General features: G+C 43.3%; 1 protein-coding gene across 1 annotated transcript; it reads left to right on the top strand.

Moving 5' to 3' along the window:
• The first annotated feature begins 6 nt into the window (after nucleotides 1-6).
• LOC133575594 (uncharacterized) lies at nucleotides 7-21883 on the top strand. The gene is made up of 13 exons (XM_072912747.1): nucleotides 7-21; nucleotides 818-998; nucleotides 2215-2317; nucleotides 2610-2713; nucleotides 2796-3056; nucleotides 3156-3249; nucleotides 3347-3414; nucleotides 3513-3671; nucleotides 4179-4272; nucleotides 5814-5953; nucleotides 6584-6721; nucleotides 7222-7332; nucleotides 7817-21883. Exons 3-13 carry the CDS (start codon nucleotides 2215-2217, stop codon nucleotides 18002-18004), a joined length of 11460 nt encoding a protein of 3819 aa, XP_072768848.1. The 5' UTR covers nucleotides 7-21; nucleotides 818-998; the 3' UTR covers nucleotides 18005-21883.
• The last annotated feature ends 642 nt before the right edge of the window (nucleotides 21884-22525 follow it).

Genomic DNA, 22525 nt, shown 5'->3' with positions numbered 1-22525 from the left:
GCACTCTGGAACTCAGCGAAGGTAAGAGCAGGTTGTCCTTTTCTTTTTATTGTGGTGTGTTTCAGCTAAATATATTGTTTGCTAACAATTAACACAAATGAACTTTGTTCAGCAGTTTATCATATTCCTGAAATGCTACATAAATATCTGTCTGTTGCTTTATCATTGGTTCTACTCTCATATTTTGAGGGCAGTCATAATGCATGACTAATCTTTAAAATCACACTGCCAGTCATTTTTGTGCTTTTGGAATATTTGCGGGAGATATATTTGTGTTTTCGGCCTGGCCGTGACACATTTTGCTAGCTAGCTTGCTGCGGCTGTTTGCCGCCAAAACTCTCTCTCTTTGTCTAACGCGGCCCGCCATTGTCCAACCCCCCCCCCCCCCCAACGGATTTTTTTCTTTTTTTTATCATGTTGGGCCGCGCCAACTCTCTCTCTTTGTCTAACGCGGCCCGCCTGCATCAAAAATACGCCCCGCAGATGTTTTTTCTTTTTTTGGTCATGTTGGGCAGCAGTCCCCAACCAGCGGCCCGCGGCCCGGTACCGGCCACATAAAATACTCAAAAAAAAAAAAAAAAAAAAATTTTTTTTTTTTTTTTTTTCTTCTTTTAATATACAATATATGCATTATATATCAATATAGATCTATACTGTCTGCAGGGATACAGTCCGCAAGCACACATGATTGTATTTCTTTATAATATGATGTCTTTATTGTGGTTTACCTGTGTTACAACCCTTTTGAAAGTGCAAGGTTATAGAAATATACACAATTTGCTGTTAAATAAAACCTATGTCTATTCTTTGATTCCAGGTTGTGATTCCAGGTTGTGTGCACTGCTTCTGGTGAATTCTTTCAGAGTTGTGAGCACAACAATTGACCAACACGCATATACATAACAGATATACATAAATTATTCACACAGACACACTCACTAAAATACCACACAGACACACTCACTGGACACACTTCCCATCACATAGTTCCTGCTAAGGTGAGTGTGATTTATTTTATTTATTGAAATGGCGAGGGAAAAAAACACTGTCATAACCAGTGTTTGGTTAGTTACTGGTTACAGTTACTAGTTACTTTATTTCAAATCTAACTCAGTTACTAACACCAAAAAGTTATGCGCTCCTGTGAAAAGTAACTGTTTAGTTACCCCCCCCCCCCCATTAATGCCCTTTTAGCCTTCATTTCAGTACTGTTATTGCACTGGAGAATAATACACTCTGTTGATCAACTTGACATGCATTTGCATCACTGAACTCTGCCAAGCAATGTGGTCTACATACAACACACAAAGACTAAGATATGTTTCAAAAGGCTAATTTATTTCAGGCCAGAACAAATTTACTAAACTATTTTAAATAGCTGCAACATAATGACACTTTAACTCTTAAGTAGATAGGATCTTTGATCCTAGACACAACTTACATTTTACTAAAATGTTCTTTTCTTTGTGCTCAACAAAAGACAAGTAGTGACAATGTTAAGACACTCGACTTCTGCCTTCAACCTTAATGTCATGTTAGTTATGAGAGGTGTGTGTGTGTGTGTGTGTGTGTGTGTGTGTGTGTGTGTGTGTGTGTGTGTGTGTCTTTATGGTATGACAGCATGTGAGGTGAGGGACGTCAGTGAGTGAGTGGACGAGAAAGGTGAGGGTGTGCGTGCAGGTGCTCTAGCTTGGTGGATGGCTGCGTCCAATAAAGTCACAAAGTTGCAACAAACCGCCGGCCTCGTCATTCGCCCTCAGCTGTAAAGACCCACTTCCGGGTAAAGTGAAGGTTGTTAGCCCCGAAGTACATAGGCCCTGGAGGAACATCTCCCCTGCGCCTCTCAACTATGGTCTGGGAGTCCCCCGCCCCCACCCACAGAAAGCACGCCTCTTCTTTTCCACCGCAGCACTGCTATAAAACACACTCCGATCTTCTGTTTCTAGCCGATACTACATAAAAAAAAATAACGTTAAATAACCAGTAACGCATCATGTAGTAATGGTAACTGAGTTACTCAATATACAAAATAACGCATTACATTACCAGTTCCCGCCCAAACTAACGGCCTTACAGTAACGTGTTACTTTGTAACGCGTTAGTCCCAACACTGGTCATAACCCTACGTGGAAGAACGTTGACAATGTTTCACTCTGATCTTTGTGTTTTCTTTGCTACAATTTAACAGCTCTCTTTGTGTGTGTATCTGTTTAGATGCCGCGTGCCAAGGGCCACAGGCGGGCACTAGCCGCCAGGACAAAGTTGGCAGAGCGGCAGTCATCGCCCCCCATGCCTCCTGTGCCCGAGTTCGTCGCTCGTAAGTCTTGCACAGCTTATCGTATGCTTAATAGCAGGGGTGTCCAAAGTGTGGCCCACAGGTCGTTTTTTTACGGCCCCACGGCTCATTTTAAAAATACGATTGAAAAAAAATTATAAACATTAAAAGTGGTATTTAAAGAGCAAACTGGTGAAATGTAACAAGAAACTGTAGCACTGTTTACTCTAATCACACAAAGCTGCCATGTAGGCTGTTCATTCTGCTTTATAGGTACTCTTCACATGTAGATGAGCATGTGTTTAATACACAATTTCGTCTCTTCATTACATAGGGCGCGGCACTGGGTTCCGCCACCGCGTGCGGAGGTGGCCGACTTCGGACCTGACTGGCCGTCAGGTGAAGTTTGTCCCTCCAGCTTTCGCCCCGGAGAAGAAGGTAACATTTCTTCTTTCGTCAAGACTGAGTTGTTAGTCATGGTTCTTGTGTCTGTTCTAAAGCTAAGTGTTTGTTTTTTCAGACTGTCTTCGTCATCGGCGACTCCCACCTGAGGGGCCTGGTGGATGGGGACGTCACCTTACCCAAGGTACCTCTCTCTTTTTCTTTTCTGTCTGTTCCAGGTGCAGGTGCAGCTGACTTGAGGAAAGAGGTGGGCCGCCTGGAGTTCCCGTGGACCCCCGATGTCGTCTGCGTGCTGGCCCCGAGCAACGACCTGGACCGTGGCGATGCGGCGGTCCAGTTCGGCGCGCTCCTGACCAGAGTCCGCACCCGCTGGCCCAAGGTGCGTTTGTTTTAACTTTTTGTTGTATATTGCTGTTTACAGCAGCCTGTGTTTTTTTAAATTTTATTTTAAGCCATAAATGTGATACAATGTCTGTAGGTGTTTGTTCTGGACTTCCCCCCGCGTCTGAACAAACCCGTGGGCCTGCAGGATCTGCTGCGTCAGGAGCACCACCGCGTCGCAGCACGCATGGGTACGTTCATGCTTTCATCTTTGCGCTGGCACAATTGTAGCTTTCACAGCAAATTCAAAGTATGCAAGTATAATGATTTTCCTTAAATCTGGATCAGGTCTCCCATTCGTGGCTGTGACCAGCAGCTTCCTGCTGGATCGGTTGGAGCTGTGGTGTTATGACGGCGTAAGTACAGCAACTGTACAGTTGTTATGACAGCCTATTTGCTTTCTGTGGTGTTGGATACACTTATGGAGCCAATGTGTTCTGTATCTGTTATTCAGGTGCACCTCAGCGACACAGGTGGCTCGCCCATCCTGGTGGAGCTGTTGTGCGACGCTGCGCTCACCCTGTTCGCACCCGATCCCCCTGCACCTCCTTCCCCTGGTCTGAAGGACTGCCTGGATCCCCGGACGTGGCCCATGGTTGGACAGGAGGGAGAGGTAATGTGTTGCTGTGGGCTGCTGTCTGTATTTTACAGCTGTTTTTTGTTTTTGTTACTTTTTTAATTATGATAATACATTTTGTATGATGACATAACTAACGGCTCTATAGTTTATGATATACTTTAACAGTGCACATTTTCTTAAGACGAGGCCTCCTTATAAGAAAGAACTAAATAAAGGAGTGAGTGACAGGTGTTGCTGATTTTACAGCTAAATCAGTCATGTTTTTTGACAGCTTTTTGATGTTATCTTATGCTAAGTATAAGCCTAGTTTTGCTTTTATTTAGTTGTCACAAACATCAAAATTAAAACAGTTAATGTTTTGTTGGAGTGTGTTAAGCATGTCTCTTAACGAGTTGGCTGAAACCTTTAGAAAAGTTGCCACAGTTTGGCTATGGTTTGCTCAGAAACTTTTCTCATTCTGTATTCTTTAAATAAACTAAGTGCCAATTTTTTTGGTAGATCACAATGGTAACCGTGTTATACTGCACTTTTCCTGTTTAGATGGCCTGCATCACTGCATCTGCTGTTCTTTGGAGGAAGATGGCAGAGCGGCAGTCATGGACCTCCATGCCTCCTGTCCCCGAGTTGGTCGCTCGTAAGTTTTGAACAGCTTATCATATGCGTTATAGCATGGGTGTCAAAAGTGCGGCCCGGGGGCCATTTGCGGCCCTCAGCTAATTTTTTAAAGGCCCCACGACACATTTCAAAATTACGATTGGGGGGGGGAAACAAACATTAAAGGTGGTATTTAAAGAGCAAACAGGTCTGAAGTTTATCTCGAGAATATTGTGTTAAAAGTAAACAGTAAAAACAACACAATTTATTATGTATTTTTTTAACACTAATGAGTAGGACCCTTTTATATTCCCTAAAATTTTACAGTGATTAGTTTTTAAGTGTCATTGCTCAAATTAACATCATTACAATCTCTGTTATGAGTTATTGCCCTTTTTAAGGCTCTATTATTATATAATCTCAAATATCCTACTTACAAATTTTATTGGGTGAAAATATTGCATATTTTGTTTTTTTCATTAAATACATTTTTCTTTGACAAAAATAGCATACAATTTTTATCTTTAAAATATGTTATATTGATAGATAGACCTAATGTTTATCTACAGCAGCGGCCCCCAGCTCTTTTGTAAACGGCCCCACGGCACATTTTAAAATACGATTGGAAAAATAATTACTAAACATTAAAAGTGGTATTTAAAGAGCAACCCGGTGAAATGTAACAAGAAAATGTCGCAATGTTTAATCACACAAAGCTGCCATGTACGCTGTTTCTTTCTTTAAAAAATAATAATGAATCCTAATCTGTCATTATTAATTATTTAACTATTCAGAGCTCCAATTACGTCACATTAAATATTTTGAGATATTTTGGGGGGAAAATGTTGCATATTTTGTTTGCCATGTAAAAATATATAGCTGTTTTTTTTTTGTTTTTTTTTAAAGGTCCTAAAACTAACTTACCAAATACATAAACAACCATTACACTTATAATTGACAGAGATTTGAAGTTGATCTCGAGATTGTGTTAAAAGTAAACACTTTAATGAGTAGGACCCTTTTGGATCCCCTACTATTTTAGTGTGATTACTTTTTAAGTGTCATTGTTCAAATAATAATCATTAATTATAATCTCTGGTGTTATAAGTTATTGACCTTTTTATGGCTCTATTATATAATCTCAAATATCCCACTTAAAAAAAATTTCTGCAATTATTGCATATTTTGTGTTTTCTCATTAAAAAAGGGTTTTCTTTAACAAAAAAGAGCATACTATTTAAATCTATAACAATTGTTATATTGACCTACTGTTGATCTAGAGATTTAAAAACTTGACGAATAACAAACATTTTTACTGAATAACGACACATTTTCTATATTTTCTGGACAATATCCCTTTCTGGTCCCTGGGATCAAGCCTGAGTAGAAGCCTAAATGTATATTTTTTATACATGTATTGGTTTTTTAAATAATAAATATCAAAATGGCCCCTGCTAGCTTTGATTTTTCTATGTGCGGCCCTCAGTGGAAAAAATTTGGACACCCCTGCTTTATAGGTACTCTACACATGTAGATGAGCATGTGTTTAACATACAATTTCTTATCTTCATGCCGACACAGGTGGCTCGCCCATCCTGGTGGAGCCTGCGCCTCCTTCCCCTTGGTGGACGTCGCCACATGCCCTGGTGACGAGGCCAGACCCCCTGCCCCGTCGGCGCCCAGATCCCCGGAGGTGGACCACGGTTGGACGGGAGGGAAAGGTAATGTGTTGCTGTGGGTCGCTGTCTATTTTAGAGCCGTTTTCACTTATTTTGTTTTTGTTTAGTTTTTAATTATGATAATATATTTTGTACAATTACATAACCAACGGCTCTATAGTTTATGATGTACTTTAACAGTGTACATTTTTATAAGATGAGGCCTCCTTACAAGACAGGACAACATAGCAAAGTGAGTGACAGGTGTTGCTGATTAACCGGCAAAAACTGTCATGATTCAGACACCTTTTTTATGTTATATTATGCTTACCCCCCCCCCACAGAGGGGGTAGGTTACCCACATATGCAGTCCTCTCCAAGGTTTCTCATAGTCATTCACATCAACGGGCACCCCTTTGAGACACTTGTGATTTAGGGCTATAGAAATATTCATTGATTGCTTGATTGACGTATAAGCCTAGTTTAGATGACATTTGGTTGTCACTGTCATCAAAAGACAAAAATAAATAGTTTGTTTTATTGGAGTGTGTTAAGCATGTCTCTTCTTATTAACGAGTTGTCTGAAACCTTTACAAACGTTGCCACAGTCTCTGGCTATTGTTTGCTCACAAACATTTCTCATTCTGTATACATAAAATTAACTATGTTACTTTTTTTTTTTATGTTTGGAAGGCTGGAACACAGCCGGTGCTACAGTCCCTTCCCATCCCGTCCAACCCTGTGTGGTTCAGCAGTCCTATGTTGGATGCCATGGAGGAGTTCGCTCCTTCCTCTGACTCCCACTGCACTGCTGTCCCACCACCTGGCCAGGTAATGTGTGTCATAAACTTCTTTCTACATATAGTGTCAATAACGAATCTAAGACACTGATGTATAATACATGTGTATACAACACTTTCTCTGTGTAATAATCCATTCATCCATCTTCTACTGCTTATCCGGGCTTGGGTCGCGGGGGCAGCAGCCCAATCAGGGAAGCCCAAACTTCCCCCTCCTCAACCACTTCCGCCTGTTCTTCCTGGGGGATCCCGAGGTGCTCCCAAGCCTGCTGAGAGACATTGTCTCTTCAGTCTGTCCTGGGTCTTCCTCGTGGTCTCCTACCGGTGGTACATGTCCTGAACACCAACAGCATGGCGTCCTAATAAAATGCCCAAGCCATTTTACAACTGTTATTACTATTACCATTATTACCACTAGTTGTTAATCAAATGTTGGGACATTTTTGAGTATGTGATACATAATTGTCAAATATCCAATAAAGTACTCATTAAGTAGACAGCCTCTATTAATTTTTCTTTTCATTTCTATAGGCTTCTCCTGGGAGGTGTCGTCGGAGACCTGTGGCCGTCAAGCGCGCCGGACGGAGGGAGTTCACTCCTTCCTCTGACTCCGACTGCATTGCTGTCCCACCACCTGGCCAGGTAATGTGTGTCATAAACTTCTTTCTACGTATAGTGTCAATAATGAATCGTAAGACACTGATGTATAATACAGGTGTATACAACACTTTCTCTGTGTATTATTCCATTCATCCATCTTCTACTCCTATTCCTGGCTTGGGTCGTGGGGGAAGCAGCCCAATCAGGGAACCCCAAACTTCCCTCTCCTCAGCCACTTCTGCATGCTCTTCCCGAGGCGCTCTCAGGCCTGCTGAGAGACATAGTCTCTTCAGCGTGTCCTGGGTCTTCCTCGTGGTCTCCTACCGGTGGTACATGTCCTGAACACCTCAACAGCAAGGCGTCCTCATAAAATGCCACAGCCATTTTACAACTGTTATTATTAGTACCAGTAGTTGTTAATCAAATGTTGGGAAATTTTTGAGTATGTGATACATAATTGTAAAATTTCCTATAAAGTATGCCATAAGTAGACAGCCTCTATACATTTTTCTTTTATTTTCTATAGGCTTCTCCTGGGATGCGTCGTCGGAGACCTGTGGCTGTCAGCCGCGCCGGACGGAGGGAGCAGGTTGGTGTCACCGTTTCTCCCTTACATTTTCAGGTGCCTGCGGTCTGTGGGGAGCCAACGGTCATCAGGGAGGAGCCTGCTGTCCAGGAGGAAACCCAGGTGCCGCTGCAGGTCTCCACAGATAAGGTTGCTTCTTTTCCTCTACCTAGTGATAGTGGTACTGTTACTGTTAGTGAACCTCAGTCCGTCTGTGGTCGTGTGGCAATGGTCGCGAGGGATTGTCGGGGAATTAGGTTAACTAAGGTTGTGCGCGGATCTTTTCACCAGGGGGATAGCAGGTTTAGTTACGGAGGGATGCAGTGCATGGCCATTGCTGCAAGTAGTATAGCTAAGCATGTGGTGAAAAGCGTGTTTTCGTGGGAGACACTGGAGCTCGATCGCATTCTGTATTCCGGCGATGAATTTTACAGTAGTTTGCGCAACCTGGGTATTTTTAGCCATCCGTCGCATTTTTTGTCCGTGCCGGATCTACCTAGTAATGTAGTTATTGACGAGCAGTTGTTTAGTTTTCATTTTAGTCAACACCCAGTATCTGGTGCTGTGGGTGTTGAGCAGGAAAACGGTCCCTTTGTGACTTTGCGTAATGGATTAGAGGGAATTTTCAGGCAGTACAGCATGTGTCTGCTGACACTGGTAACGTCTACATCTGCCATCATCTGTGAGGATGGACAGTTCGCTGTGGTCGACAGTCACTCACGTAGTAGCTGTGGCCTGGTAGATCACAACGGTACCAGTGTAATACTGCACTTTTCCTGTTTAGATGACCTGCATCACTACATCTGTTGTTTGGCTGACGCTCTCAGTCCAGGGCCGCAGCCTTTTGAGCTGTGTGGCGTTAGGGTTAGTGTAGGTGCAAGTCCAGCGTTGTCTGGAGCTTCTGTAGAGGGTTGCATCTTTGAGATGAACACTGCTGCAGCACCTGAGCTTAATGACATCAAAGATGATTGTGCCACCACCTCCTTGTTTGAGAGTGATGCAGGTCAAGCTGTGAGCCACGCACAATCCGGTGTTTCTGTGGAGAGTGGCTTCATAGAGATGAGCACTGCTTCGGCACCGGGATTTACTGACCTTGAAAAAAATTCTTCTGCCTCATCTGTGTGTCAGAGTGGGGCTGGTGTTGAAGCGAGCCCAGCACTGTCTGGTGCTTCTGTTCTCACTTTGTTAAGTGAAGTTAGCAGTGGCTCAACAGCAGAATTTGTTGCCGCTGATGGCAAAAAGCGTAAGATTTTGTCCCGTGAACGCATGTCTAAACAATCAAAGCTTTTTGATAGCGTTATAGTAAACTCTGATGTAGTGTTTATCACTGCATCAGAGAGTGGGAAATTTTTTTTCCGTCCCCTCGCTGATGATGTTTGTAGGGCTTTGTGTAGTCAATTACAAGTAGATTTTATGAAAGTCGGTGGTCTGGTGCATAGAGAGGTGGGCTACTTAGGTGTTCCCTGCCTTAGTGAGAAAATAGTTCCGGATGGGAACTGCTTTTTCAGAGCTGTTTCTCAGGCTGTCAGTGGTTCACAGAAGAACCATCGTAAGATTAGACTGGCTGCCTGTAGAGAGCTAGAAAATAATGAGGCTAGGTATCGGGGTCTTTTGAGGAGCGAGATGTCGCTTTTAGAATACATCAAGCAGTCCAGGATGAAGTGTGTCAGGACTTGGGCCACAGAGGTTGAAATCCAGGCCACTGCAGATTATTTAGGCATTGACATTTTTACATTTCATGATGGTCGTTGGCTAAAGTATCGTTGCAGCAGTAAGTGTTTGTCAACGGACTGCATTTACTTGGATAATGTTGGGGGCCAGCATTTTGAGTACGTTGTTTGTGTTTTAAAGCCTGGACTGCAAAGTTGTCATGGTTATTGTAAATTAGGCTGGGATATAGGCTGTAGTACTAGGTCTTCAGTGAAAGATGGAGCGGGGCACCCATACCGGGAGTCGACCCTAGGCCGCCTGGGTGATGTCCAGGAGGAAGCCCAGGTGCCGCTGCAGGTCTTCACAGATAAGGTTGCTTCTTTTCCTCCCCCTAGTGGTAGTGTTAGTGAACCTCAGTCCGTCTGTGGTCGTGTGGCAATGGTCGCGAGGGATTGTCGGGGAATTAGGTTAGCTAAGGTTGTGCGCGGATCTTTTCACCAGGGGGATAGCAGGTTTAGTTACGGAGGGATGCAATGCATGGCAATTGCTGCAAGTAGTATAGCTAAGCATGTGGTGAAAAGCGTGTTTTCTTGGGAGACACAGGATCTCGATCGCATCCTGTATTCCGGCGATGAATTTTACAGTAGTATGCGCAACCTGGGTATTTTCAGCCATCCGTCGCATTTTTTGTCCGTGCCGGATCTACCTAGTAATGTAGTTATTGACGAGCAGTTGTTTAGTTTCCAGTTTAGTCAACACCCAGCATCAGGTGCTGTGGGTGTTGAGCAGGAAAACGGTCCCTTTGTGACTCTGCGTTATGGATTACAGGGAATTTTCAGGCAGTACAGCACGTGTCTGCTGACACTGGTAACGTCTACATCTGCCATCATCTGTGAGGATGGACAGTTTGTTGTGATCGACAGTCACTCACGTAGTAGCTGTGGCCTGGTAGATCACAATGGTACCAGTGTAATACTGCACTTTTCCTGTTTAGATGACCTGCATCACTACATCTGTTGTTTGGCTGACTCTCTCAGTCCAGGGCCGAAGCCTTTTGAGCTGTGTGGTGTTAGGGTTAGTGTAGGTGCAAGTCCAGCGTTGTCTGGAGCTTCTGTAGAGAGTTGCATCTTTGAGATGAACACTGCTGCAGCACCTGAGCTTAGTGACATCAATGATGTTTGTGCCACCACCTCCTTGTTTGACAGTGATGCAGGTCCAGTTGTGAGCCATGCACAATCCGGTGTTCCTGTGGAGAGTGGCTTCATAGAGATGAGCACTGCTCCGGCACCAGGATTTAGTGACATTGAAAAAGATTTTGCAGCTCCATCTGTGTGTCAGAGTGGGGCTGGTGTTGAAGTGAGCCCAGCACTGTCTGGCGCTTCTGTTCTCACTTTTTTAAGTGACGTTAGCAGTGGCTCAACAGCAGCATTTGTTGCCACTGATGGCAAAAAGCGTACAATTTTTTCCGGTGAACGCATGTCAAAACAATCCATGCGTTTTGATAACGTTCCAATAAACTCTGATGTAGTGTTTGTCTCTGCATCTGAGAGTGAGAAACTGTTTTTCCGTCCCCTCGGTGATGACGTTTGTAAGGCTTTGTGTAGTCAATTAAAAGTAGATTTTATGAAAGTCGGTGGTCTGGTGCAGAGAGAGGTGGGCTACTTGGGTGTTCCCTGCCTTAGTGAGAAAATAGTTCCGGATGGGAACTGCTTTTTCAGAGCTGTTTCTCAGGCTGTCAGTGGTTCACAGAAGAACCATCGTAAGATTAGACTGGCAGCCTGTAGAGAGCTACAAAAGAATGAAGCTAAGTATCGGGGTCTTTTGAAGAGTGATATGTCGCTTTTAGAGTACATCAAGCAGTCCAGGATGAAGTGTGTCAAGACTTGGGCCACAGAGGTTGAAATCCAGGCCACTGCAGATTATTTAGGCATTGACATTTTTACATTTCATAATGGTCGTTGGCTACGGTATAGTTGCAGCAGTAAGTGTTTGTCAGCGGACTGCATTTACTTGGAGAATGTCGAGGGCCAGCATTTTGAGTACGTTGTTTGTGTTTTAAAGCCTGGACTGCAACGTTGTCATGGATATTGTAAATTAGGCAGGGATATAGGCTGTAACACTAGGTCTTCAGTGAAAGATGGAGTGGGGCAGGCAGTAGATGGGATAGATTGTCTAGATTCAGGTAAAGATTTGATAGAGGTTGTAAAGGGCAGTACAAGAAGTAGGGATTCATGTGCATCTAAGTATTTAAAGCGTAAGAAAAGACTGCAGGATACATTTAATGTTAGCCGTCGAGAGAGACGTGCCCTGCTTTATAGGAAAATGTATAGTGAGGACTTGAACTTCAGGGAGAGCTATACATCACGCAGTGTAGACAAATACAGATATAGCTTAGAGCACAGGAACAGGGTGAAGGCACTCACAGTAGAAAAGTACCGGGATGTTTTGGATCACAGAGTCAGGGTTAAGGCACGCAGTATAGCCAAATATAGTGCCAATATCAAGCACAGGTACACAGTTAAGGCACGCAGTATAGCCAAATATAGTGCCAATATCAAGCACAGGTACACGGTTAAGGCACGCAGTATAGCCAAATATAGTGCCAATATCAAGCACAGGTACACGGTTAAGGCACGCAGTATAGCCAAATATAGAAACGATATCAAGCACAGGTACACGGTTAAGGCACGCAGTATAGCCAAATATAGTGACAATATCATGCACAGGTACACGGTTAAGGCACGCAGTATAGCCAAATATAGTGACAATATCATGCACAGGTACACGGTTAAGGCACGCAGTATAGCCAAATATAGTGACAATATCATGCACAGGTACACGGTTAAGGCACGCAGTATAGCCAAATATAGAAACGATATAGATCACAGAGAAAAGGTTAAATTCGGGAGTAAAGTGGCCAGTAAGATAAGATACACAGACAATTTAGAACACAAGCACAGGGTTAAAGCACGCAGTGTAGGAAAATACATGGCCGATTTAGTACACAGAGACAAGGTTAAACTAGGCAGCAAAAGGCAGTATAGTGTTAGTTTAAAACATAGACAGCAAGTGATAGCTAGTGTACAGCTGAGTCGGAAGCAGAGGCTGGAGAAGTCTGTAGATTTTGGTTTTGTCATGGATAGTTTTTTGGATAAGGTTAGACACGGACCCGATTTTGTGTGTAGTGTTTGTCATAGGCTGCAGTTTAAATATCAGGTGCTGCGCTGTGAGAGGGAAGTATATGCAGCACGTTTAGCAACGGCAGGCATTGCAAATAATTGCATTAGTGAGCATTATCTGCATAGTTGTGATGATAAGTGTGTTGAGCCCTGTCCCATTGTTGAGTCCAGAGGTCAGTTGTGGATTTGTTTTACTTGTCATAGTAAGATCAGTAAAGGTCAATTCCCAGCTGAATGTTGGAGCAATAACTTGGCTGTACACCCCATTCCTCCAGAACTGGGATGTCTGAATAGCTTAGAGCAGCACCTGTTAGCTTTACGCATCCCTTTTATGAAGGCGTTGGCGTTGCCTAAGGGTGGTCAGAATGGTGTACATGGGCCTGTTACTTGTGTTCCGGCCAACATTGTACAAACCACCAATGTGTTGCCGCGGTCCAGTACGGAGGGGTCTCTGCTTCAAGTTAAGTTAAAGCGGAAATTAACCTACAAAGGACACTACGAGTATCAATTTGTTGACTCGTGGCGTGTCAGGCGTGCTATAGATTACTTAAAGAGAACTAATGTCTTGTATAAAGACATTGAGTTCAATGAGGAATGGTCAAATGATTTTTGTAGGGAGGAAGAGGTTGTTGTAAAGGCTGGTCAGGGTAAGCAGGTTGTTGTTGACACACAGTCCAGTGAGGATGAGGCTGTAGAGCAGGAAATTGGGGCAGAAGAGGAATCCGAAGACATAGTACAAGATGAAATGTTACATGACAGACAACAGCACTGCATGTTTCAGGACACTTGTCTTATGCCTGTTGATATCGGTCAGGAAGCATTAGATCAGTATTTTGCGGATGTTGTATGTCTGGCCCCCGCGGAAGGTAATAGTCCGGTTAGAATGCTTTCTGACAAATTAAATGAGGCGAAGTGTTTCCCTGTGCTGTTTCCGACGAGCACTAATACATTCCACACCCGCCGCACGCATCGCTTAACATTGTCGCGCTACTTTAATAATCGGATAATGCACGCCGACGGCCGTTTTGCGCACAATGTGGAATACATATTCTTTAGCCAGTATATGTCCGAATTACACCAAGTGATAAGTAGTATTTCGATCGCCATGCGTAAAGGTAAGGGGGGTCAGCATTCTCAGCGGATTTCCCCGGGCATGCTCAAAGACGACGAGTCTCTGAAGCGCTTGCTACAGTTCGATGACGGTTTTCGTTTCCTTCGGCCCATTCGCGGGACGCCAGCTTTTTGGTCTTCCGTTCAGAAAGACCTTTTGGCTTGTGTCCGCCAATTGGGGATTCCTACATGGTTCTGCTCTTTTTCTTCTGCTGATTTGCGCTGGCAAAATCTCCTTGCCAGCATCCTGAGACAGGAAGGCAGACAGCAAACAGTAGAACAGTTAGAGTGGGCCGATAGGTGCGAGCTGTTGCGTCGCAACCCGGTCACAGCCGCGAGGATGTTTGACTACAGGTGGCACTGTTTTTTGAAGGAAGTACTCATGTCCCCTTCTCAACCAGTTGGCAAGATTGTAGATTTCTTTTATCGCATTGAGTTCCAGCAGCGTGGGTCCCCCCATGTTCATGCGCTGTTTTGGATTGAGGGAGCTCCCCAAATTTATAAAAACACAGATGTAGAAGTTGCAGAGTTTGTTGATAAATATGTGTCATGTGAGCTACCCTCTGGCGATGACACACTATTGGAAGTTGTGTCATCGGTTCAAACGCATTCAAAACGGCATTCAAAGTCATGTCGTAAAAATAAAACGGTATGTCGTTTCAATTTTCCAAAACCCATCTCTGCACGCACGTTCATCTGCAAAATCAAAGAATGTGTTTGTCCTAAAAAGGGAACGGGGACAGAGGGTGATCGCACTTCAGAAAACAGGCCAAAGTGCACCTGTTTTGACGATGAGGGAAGGAAGATGCCAAAGGAGGTTGCGAAGATGTTTATGGAGAGAGTAAAGAATGCCATGGGGAGGGAGGAGCCTTTTGGTAGTGTAGAAGAGTTGTTTGCCAGTGTGGGCATCAACCAGGAAGTCTTTGAGCTCGCTTATAGGCGGCTGGAGACTAAGAATAAGGTGGTGTATAGGCGAGGGGTAAACGACACCTGGGTTAACCAGTATAATAGGAATCTATTGAAGTGTTGGAATGCTAACATGGACATTAGCTTTGTCACTGACGCCTACGCAGTCATCATATACATCATAAAGTACATCACAAAATCAGAGACCGAAATGGGTCTGTTATTGAGCAATGCCCTTAAGGAAGCAAATAAACTAGGAAATCTCTCTGCTAAAGACGCTCTAAAGAAACTGGGCAGTGTATATTTACACAACAGAGATGTCTGCGCTCAGGAGGCAGTGTATAGGCTAATGAGCATGCATTTGAAAGAATGTTCCAGGAAGGTCGTGTTTATTCCAACAGGGAATAACATTGTGCGGATGAGTTTACCCCTCAGTGTGTTGTTGCAAAGGGCTTCCTCAGAGGGCCTTAGGTCCGAAAACATGTGGATGACAAGCATTGTCGAGAGGTATAAGAACAGGCCCGATAGTGTCGTGTTTGAGGATATGTGCATAGCCACGTTTTGTTCGGAGTATCGTATTCTCAGCCAGAATGAAAACTCGGACAATAAAATCGAACTTCTAGGGGGTTTAGGGTTCGTCTTGCGCAGAACACGAACGCAGTTTGCCGTCGTTCGCTACATGCGGTTCAAATTGGAGAAACAGGAGGAAGCCCACTTTCAGAGTTTGCTGCAGTTGTTCCTTCCTTATAGAACTGATTTAGAGCTCAAGCCGGAAGGCTTTGAGTTCTACAAACAGTTCCACGAGGAAGGTAATGTGACGTTGGCTGGCGGGACCGAGCGGCCAGTGCGAGACGTCGTCGATGAAAACAGGGCAAAGTTTGAAGTGGACTGTCCTCGATTAGAGCGTGCGCAGGAGATTGCGGACCTGTTGGGCGGTGTCGACGAGGATGCGTGGGGGGACCTTTGTCCTGAACAGCAAGTCGAACACATGGAATGTTTAGAGGAGAGGCGGCAGCAGCAGCAGGGGGAAATTAGGGACGAGCAGCTAGTTGAATTGGAGGAAAATGTCCCCGATTTGTTTGTTGGTGGTAAACAAGTAGCTACAATCGAGAGAAACACCAACATTTTGCCTAGAAGGGAGGGTTTAGCTCTGGTCCATTCTCTCAATGAGACGCAGAGGAGCATTTTTGATAGGATTAGGAAATGGTGCCTAGAAAAGGTGATGGGAAAAACCCCAGAACCTTTCCATGTGTTCGTAACTGGTGGGGCAGGTACTGGAAAAAGCCATTTGATTAGAGCTATCCAGTACGAGGCAGGGAGACTATTGTCGCGTCTGTACCAACCAGATGAAACCTGCGTACTCTTAACTGCTCCCACAGGCATCGCTGCATACAGTTTACATGCAGCCACAATTCACCACACCTTTAGTATTGGCATGCAGGTTAGTTTACCGTATATCCCTCTGGGTGAAGATAAGATAAACTCCTTGAGGGCTCAATTTGGTCACCTACAAATTCTAATCATTGACGAAATCAGTATGGTAGATCATCATCTTTTAGCTTATGTGCATGGCCGGTTAAGGCAAATGAAACAGACGGGGGACTTTTCTCCATTTGGCAACGTTAGTGTTGTAGCTGTTGGTGACTTTTATCAGTTGCCGCCCGTTAAAGGGAGGCCGCTGTACACCTGTCAGGTGGGTGTGGACCTCTGGTGTCATTTTACAAAGGTAGAACTAAAAACAGTTGTGAGGCAAAAAGATAGTGTCTTTTCTGAGCTGCTAAATAGACTTAGAGTTCGGTCAAAGGAAACCCCCTTATCGCAAAGCGACGTCGATATCCTCAAGTCTCGGGAGACGGGGGAACAGAGCGCTGCTTTGCATATTTATCCCACGAATATGCAAGCCAGCGAGCATAATCTGAAGCGGTTGTTCGCAACCTGTCCAGATTATGTTACGATTGAGGCCCAAGATTTTATTAACAGCAGGAAGACGGGTGAATTAGAGCGCGTGGTCGGGCATCACGGTAAAACGTCGTACACGTGTTTGGCCAAGAGTTTGTGTTTGGCTCCGGAAGCACGTGTCATGCTTTGTAAAAATGTTGCTGTGGCAGACGGTCTGGTCAATGGCGCATGTGGAACGGTGACTTATATTCAATTTGGAGCAGATGAAGACTTCCCCCTCGTAGTCTATGTCAAATTTGATGATCCTAAGATAGGCTCACAAAGGAGAAAGGAACGTTCCCATGCTGCTGTAGAATGCCCGCATTCTACTGCCATTGACCCCGTGGAGGATTCGGCGACAAAACGCGGCGGTTTGCGTCGTCAGTTTCCTCTTAAACTCGCGTGGGCCTGCACTGTTCACAAAGTGCAAGGTCTAACTGTCGACGAGGCTGTCGTGTGTTTACACAAGATTTTTGCAGCTGGGCAGGCGTATGTCGCCCTCAGTCGTGTTAGGGATATATCCGGCCTTGTGATTACAGATTTTGAGGAAAAGGCCATTTACTGCAAGCACACCGTCAAGGGGGCATTGGATAGCATGCCCCCATTCCTAATTGAACAGCCACAGCCTTCATTAGAAACTCCCACTTTCTCTGTGTATTTGCTTAACGTCCAAAATTTACGTTGCCACGTCGCTCACTTGGTGTCTTGTACGCAGCATTTACAGCCTACCTGTATTGCTGTCACAGAGACGTGGCTCAGTGCACAATCCTCAACAGACTGTGTCCAAATAGAGGGATACACTTTCCACAGTCGTCCTCGAGCCTTGTGTTACAGCAGCAATGATGTCAAATTATCTGAGATTAGAGATCTCGAACATGGCGGAGTGGGATTATATGTTGTAGATAATTCGGACTGTGAGATTCTGCAGGTGCCCGATTTAAATCTGGAGTGCTTGGTGTGCCTGTTTACCAAACAGAACCTTTTGATGGCAGTAATTTATCGTCCGCCACGTTATCCAATTTCACTTTTTAAATCCAATCTGGTTAAGTTACTTGATTGTGTAAATCCCATCAGTAACACAATTGCTATAATGGGCGATTTTAATGAAGACCTCCTCAAACATTCATCAATTTCTAAATTAATGGGCCAAAATGGATTTTGCCAGCATGTAACACAAGAGACTACAGAGAGTGGGACATTAATTGACCATGTTTATGTCAAAACAACACAGTATGCTGTGGATTGTGCAGTGGTGTCCACTTATTTCAGTGACCACGAAGCCATCCTGTGTGGTTTTCGTGGTCAAGATGAAGGTGATACGTTTGATTTGGATGTGTTGTTTGCAGATAGTTTTGCTGACGAATAGGGTCCCTAAACATCATCACAACCGTCAACCCCCAAAATGGATTAACTTGCTGGAATACAAAAGACCATATAACATGCATGTGAAGAAGTGCAATATATTTATCTGTACAGTACCGTAATCTATTTATTTATTATACATATATTTATATATTTTTATATATTTATTTATTTATACATGCACCTTATTGCATTTTTATCCTGCACTGACAGGGAAAACTTCTAGTTTGTAGATGATAATGTATTACTAGATTTGATGTAGAAATGTTTTAGTTCGGTGTTAGTATATCTTGTTGTCATGTCTTGTGAGCATGTTTTCTTTAGTTATGTTGTGTTTCTTTAAAACGCCACTGGTTCCTGTTTTTTCACCCTCTTGTTTTGTTTCCCTGTCAACTCATTAATTGCACCTGTTTCACGTTTTGGACTCAAGCACCTGTCTCCATGTCATTATTTACGCCTGGTTTTTCTGTTGGTCCTTCTGGTGTCGTCGTTGATTTTTTTCATGCTGTTTCATGCAATAACTCTGCTCTTCTCATGCTGCATGTCTTTTGTTGATTCATAGCCACAGTTAGCGACTTTTGTTTCATGTCTATAGTTGAGGCTATGTGTTACTTTTTTTGTCTCCGCCTTGTGCGCGCCTTTTCTTTGCACCCTTACCTTCACGCCACGTACCGTCACTTCACTTTGCATGCCGGAATAACATACCTCAACCCCAGTCCTCGCTATGTCCCTGGTTTTTCTGTTGGTCCTTATGGTGTCGTCGAATTTTTTCCTGCTCTGTTCATGCTGTTCCATGCAATACGTCTGCTCTTCTCATGCTGCATGCCTTACCAAGTAAGTTTTTTTTTTTTTTTTTCATAGCCACAGTTAGCGAGTTTTGTTTCATGTCTATAGTTGAGGCTAAGTGTTAGGTTTTTTTTTACCTTGCCTTGTGCGCACCTTTTCTTTGCACCCTTACCTTCACGCCACGTCCCGTCACCTTCCTTTGCATGCTGGAATAACATACCTCAACCCCAGTCTTTGCTATGTCCCTGGTTTTTCTCTTGGTCCTTATGGTGTCGTCGCTTTTTTCCTGCTCTGTTCTTGCTGGGTTTGCATGCCGCTTTGCATGGCTTTGCATGCCTGGGGGACAATGGATCAGCGTTCACGTCGCGTCCCCTGTCAGTACCCACGTTCACCGGGGGAAACCAATGATCCTACCTGTACATGTTTATATTCTCTCAGGGACTGTTGTTTGCTTGTCTTGTTTGTATGGGGTTTAAATGTACAGATGCCGGGATACAGACAAGGTAGGTAATGTGCAGGTAATGATATATTGACTGGGTGACGGCAGGAAGCACCAGCGTGACCCGAGGTTGTAGAGCAAGTAGAGATAGAAATATATATATATAAATATTACTACTAATACTATAGCTGCTGCTAATACACATATTAATAACATAATACTACAATAGCTGCTATTACTATCACTACTAATAATAATAATACACAAAAGCTGCTGCTGCTGCTGCTGCTGCTGCTACTACTACAATTACTATCACTACCAATGCTACAAATGCTAATTTTACTATTACGACTACTTAAATTGCGGATGTTACTAATAATAATTATTTGACTACAATAGCTGCTGCTACTACTACTATTACATTTACGACTACTACTAATAATACAGTTGCGGTTGTTAATAATTATACTACAATTACTACTACTAATGCTGCTGTTACTAATACTACAAATACAATAACTGTTGATACTATTACAATTACTGCTAATAATAACACTACAATTTGTACGCCTACTAACCACAATGCTGCACTTATTACTACAAATGCTGATGTTATTATTACTAAAAATACTACAATGGTATGTCAGACTTAGCTTTGTCGTGGGTTAACTCTTATCTTACTGACAGGATGCAATGCGTCTCCCATAATAATGTGACCTCAGACTATGTTAAGGTAACGTGCGGAGTTCCTCAGGGTTCGGTTCTTGGCCCTGCACGCCAGGCGACATCATACGCAAATACAGTGTTAGTTTTCATTGTTATGCTGATGACAGCCAACTCTACATGCCCCTAAAGCTGACCAACACGCTGGATTGTAGTCAGCTGGAGGCGTGTCTTAATGAAATTAAACTATGGATATCCGCTAACTTCTTGTAACTCAACGCCAAGAAAACGGAAATGCTGATTATCGGTCCTGCTAAACACCGATATTTATTTAATAATACCACCTTAACATTTGACAACCTAACAATTACACAAGGCGAATCAGTAAAGAATCTGGGTATTATCTTCCACCCAACACTCTCCTTTGAGTCACACATTGACAGTGTTACTAAGACGGCCTTCTTTCATCTCCGTAATATCGCAAAAATTCGTTCTATTTTATCCACTAGCGACGCTGAGATCATTATTCATGCGTTCGTTGTATTGTACCATATGTCCCGGCAAGAAATCTGCGTTCAAAGAACTCCGGCTTATTAGTGATTCCCAGAGCCTAAAAAAAGTCTGCGGGCTATACAGCGGTTTTTATTCGGGCTCCAGTACTATGGAATGCCCTCCCGGTAACAATTACAGATGCTACCTCAGTAGAAGCATTTAAGTCCCATCTTAAAACTCATTTGTATACTCTAGCCTTTAAATAGACCCCCCTTTAGACCAGTTGATCTGCCGTTTCTTTTCTTTGCTCCTCTGCTCCCCTCGCGGGGGGCACAGGTCCGGTGGCCATGGATGAAGTGCTGGCTGTCCAGAGTCGGGACCCCGGGGTGGACCGCTCGCCTGTGCATCGGCTGGCAACATCTCTGCGCTGCTGACCCGTCTCCGCTCGGGATGGTGTCCTGTTGGCCCCACTATGGACTGGACTCTTACTATTATGTTGGATCCATTATGGACTACACTCTCACAATATTATGTCACACCCACTCGACATTCATTGCATTCAATCTCCCCTAGAGGGGGGGGGGTTACCCACATATGCGGTCCTCTCCAAGGTTTCTCATAGTCATTCACATCGACGTCGCACTGGGGTGAGTTTTTCTTTGCCATTATGTGGGCTTTGTACCGAGGATGTCGTTGTGGCTTGTGCAGCCCTTTGAGACACTTGTGTTTTAGGGCTATATAAATAAACATTGATTGATTGATACTACTATTACAATTACTGCTAAGAATAACACTATTAGTACGCCTACTAACCACTATGCTGCACTTACTACTACAAATGCTGCTGTTACTAATACTAAAAATACTACAATAACTGCTGCTAATACTAATACTACCATTACAACTACTGCCAATAGTAATATTACTACACCTACTACTCACAATACTACAATTACTACTACAAATGCTGTTACTAATACTACAAATACAATAACTGTTGCTGATACTACTATTACAATTACTGCTATTAATAATACTACAATTACTACTTCTACTAATGATACTACTATTACAATTACTGCTAATAGTCATACTACAATTACTACGACTACAAATCATAATACTACAATTACTACTACTTACAATAATAATACTATAACTACTAACAATAGTGATACTATAACTACTACTAATAATACAATTATTACTAATACCAAAACTACTAGTTTTACTACTAGTATTACAGCTATAACTACTACCAATACGAATGTTGTCGATACATGAAACAAAAACCTATGTAGGTCTCAATTAGACCTACATTTCATTTATTGACAACCCCCGGCTAAAATCAACACTAAGTTTGCTATTCCCCCTCTAAAAAAAAGTTGGGTCAAAACTGTCAACCTTTTTCCAAACATTTTCTCCTCTGCGCGCGTTTCAGATGCAGAGCAAGTAGGTAATGTGCAGGTGAAGATATGTTGAATGGGTACAGGCAGGAAGCACCTGCCAAATACGCGGGCCCGTCCAACGCTGCTTGCAGCTTTAATTGGTCTTGTTCTTTATATTTATTCTTCCGCCGCCTCTTTGAGCACTAATTTGACCCACTTAACATGCTTCAAAACTCACCAAATTTGACCCACACATCAGGACCTGCGAAAATTGCCTTTTTTATAACAAACGAACCTAAAAAATTAATATTGCGCTCTAGCGCCCCCTATAAAAACAACAAAAGTAGACTGCCTGTAACTCCCACTAGGAAGGTCGGAAAAACATGAAACAAAATCCTCTATGTAGGTCTGACTCAGACCTAACTTTCATAATGGTACATTCTCGGGCTAAAATCAACAGGAAGTTGGCAATTCCCCCTTCAATACAAAAAAGTACTAAAAACAGTCACTTTTGCCTCTTTCAGCTGTAATTTGACCCCCTTAACATGCTTCAAAACTCACCGAACTGAACACACACATCAGGACTAGCAAAAACTGTGCTGTAATAAAAAAACCTAACCCCAAATTCAATAATTGCGCTCTACAGCAATTTTTTAATAAAACTGACAAAAAACTGCTCCTCGGAAGGAAAAAACTACAAAACTGCCTGTAACTCCCACTGGGAAGGTCGGAGAGACATGAAACAAATACCTCTACG

This window comes from Nerophis lumbriciformis, unplaced genomic scaffold (assembly GCF_033978685.3).
Source record: "Nerophis lumbriciformis unplaced genomic scaffold, RoL_Nlum_v2.1 HiC_scaffold_70, whole genome shotgun sequence".
In the NCBI taxonomy this organism is placed as follows: domain Eukaryota; kingdom Metazoa; phylum Chordata; class Actinopteri; order Syngnathiformes; family Syngnathidae; genus Nerophis; species Nerophis lumbriciformis.
The sequence above is the reverse complement of the archived record's forward strand: the minus strand, read 5'-3'. Positions and strand labels throughout refer to the sequence as shown.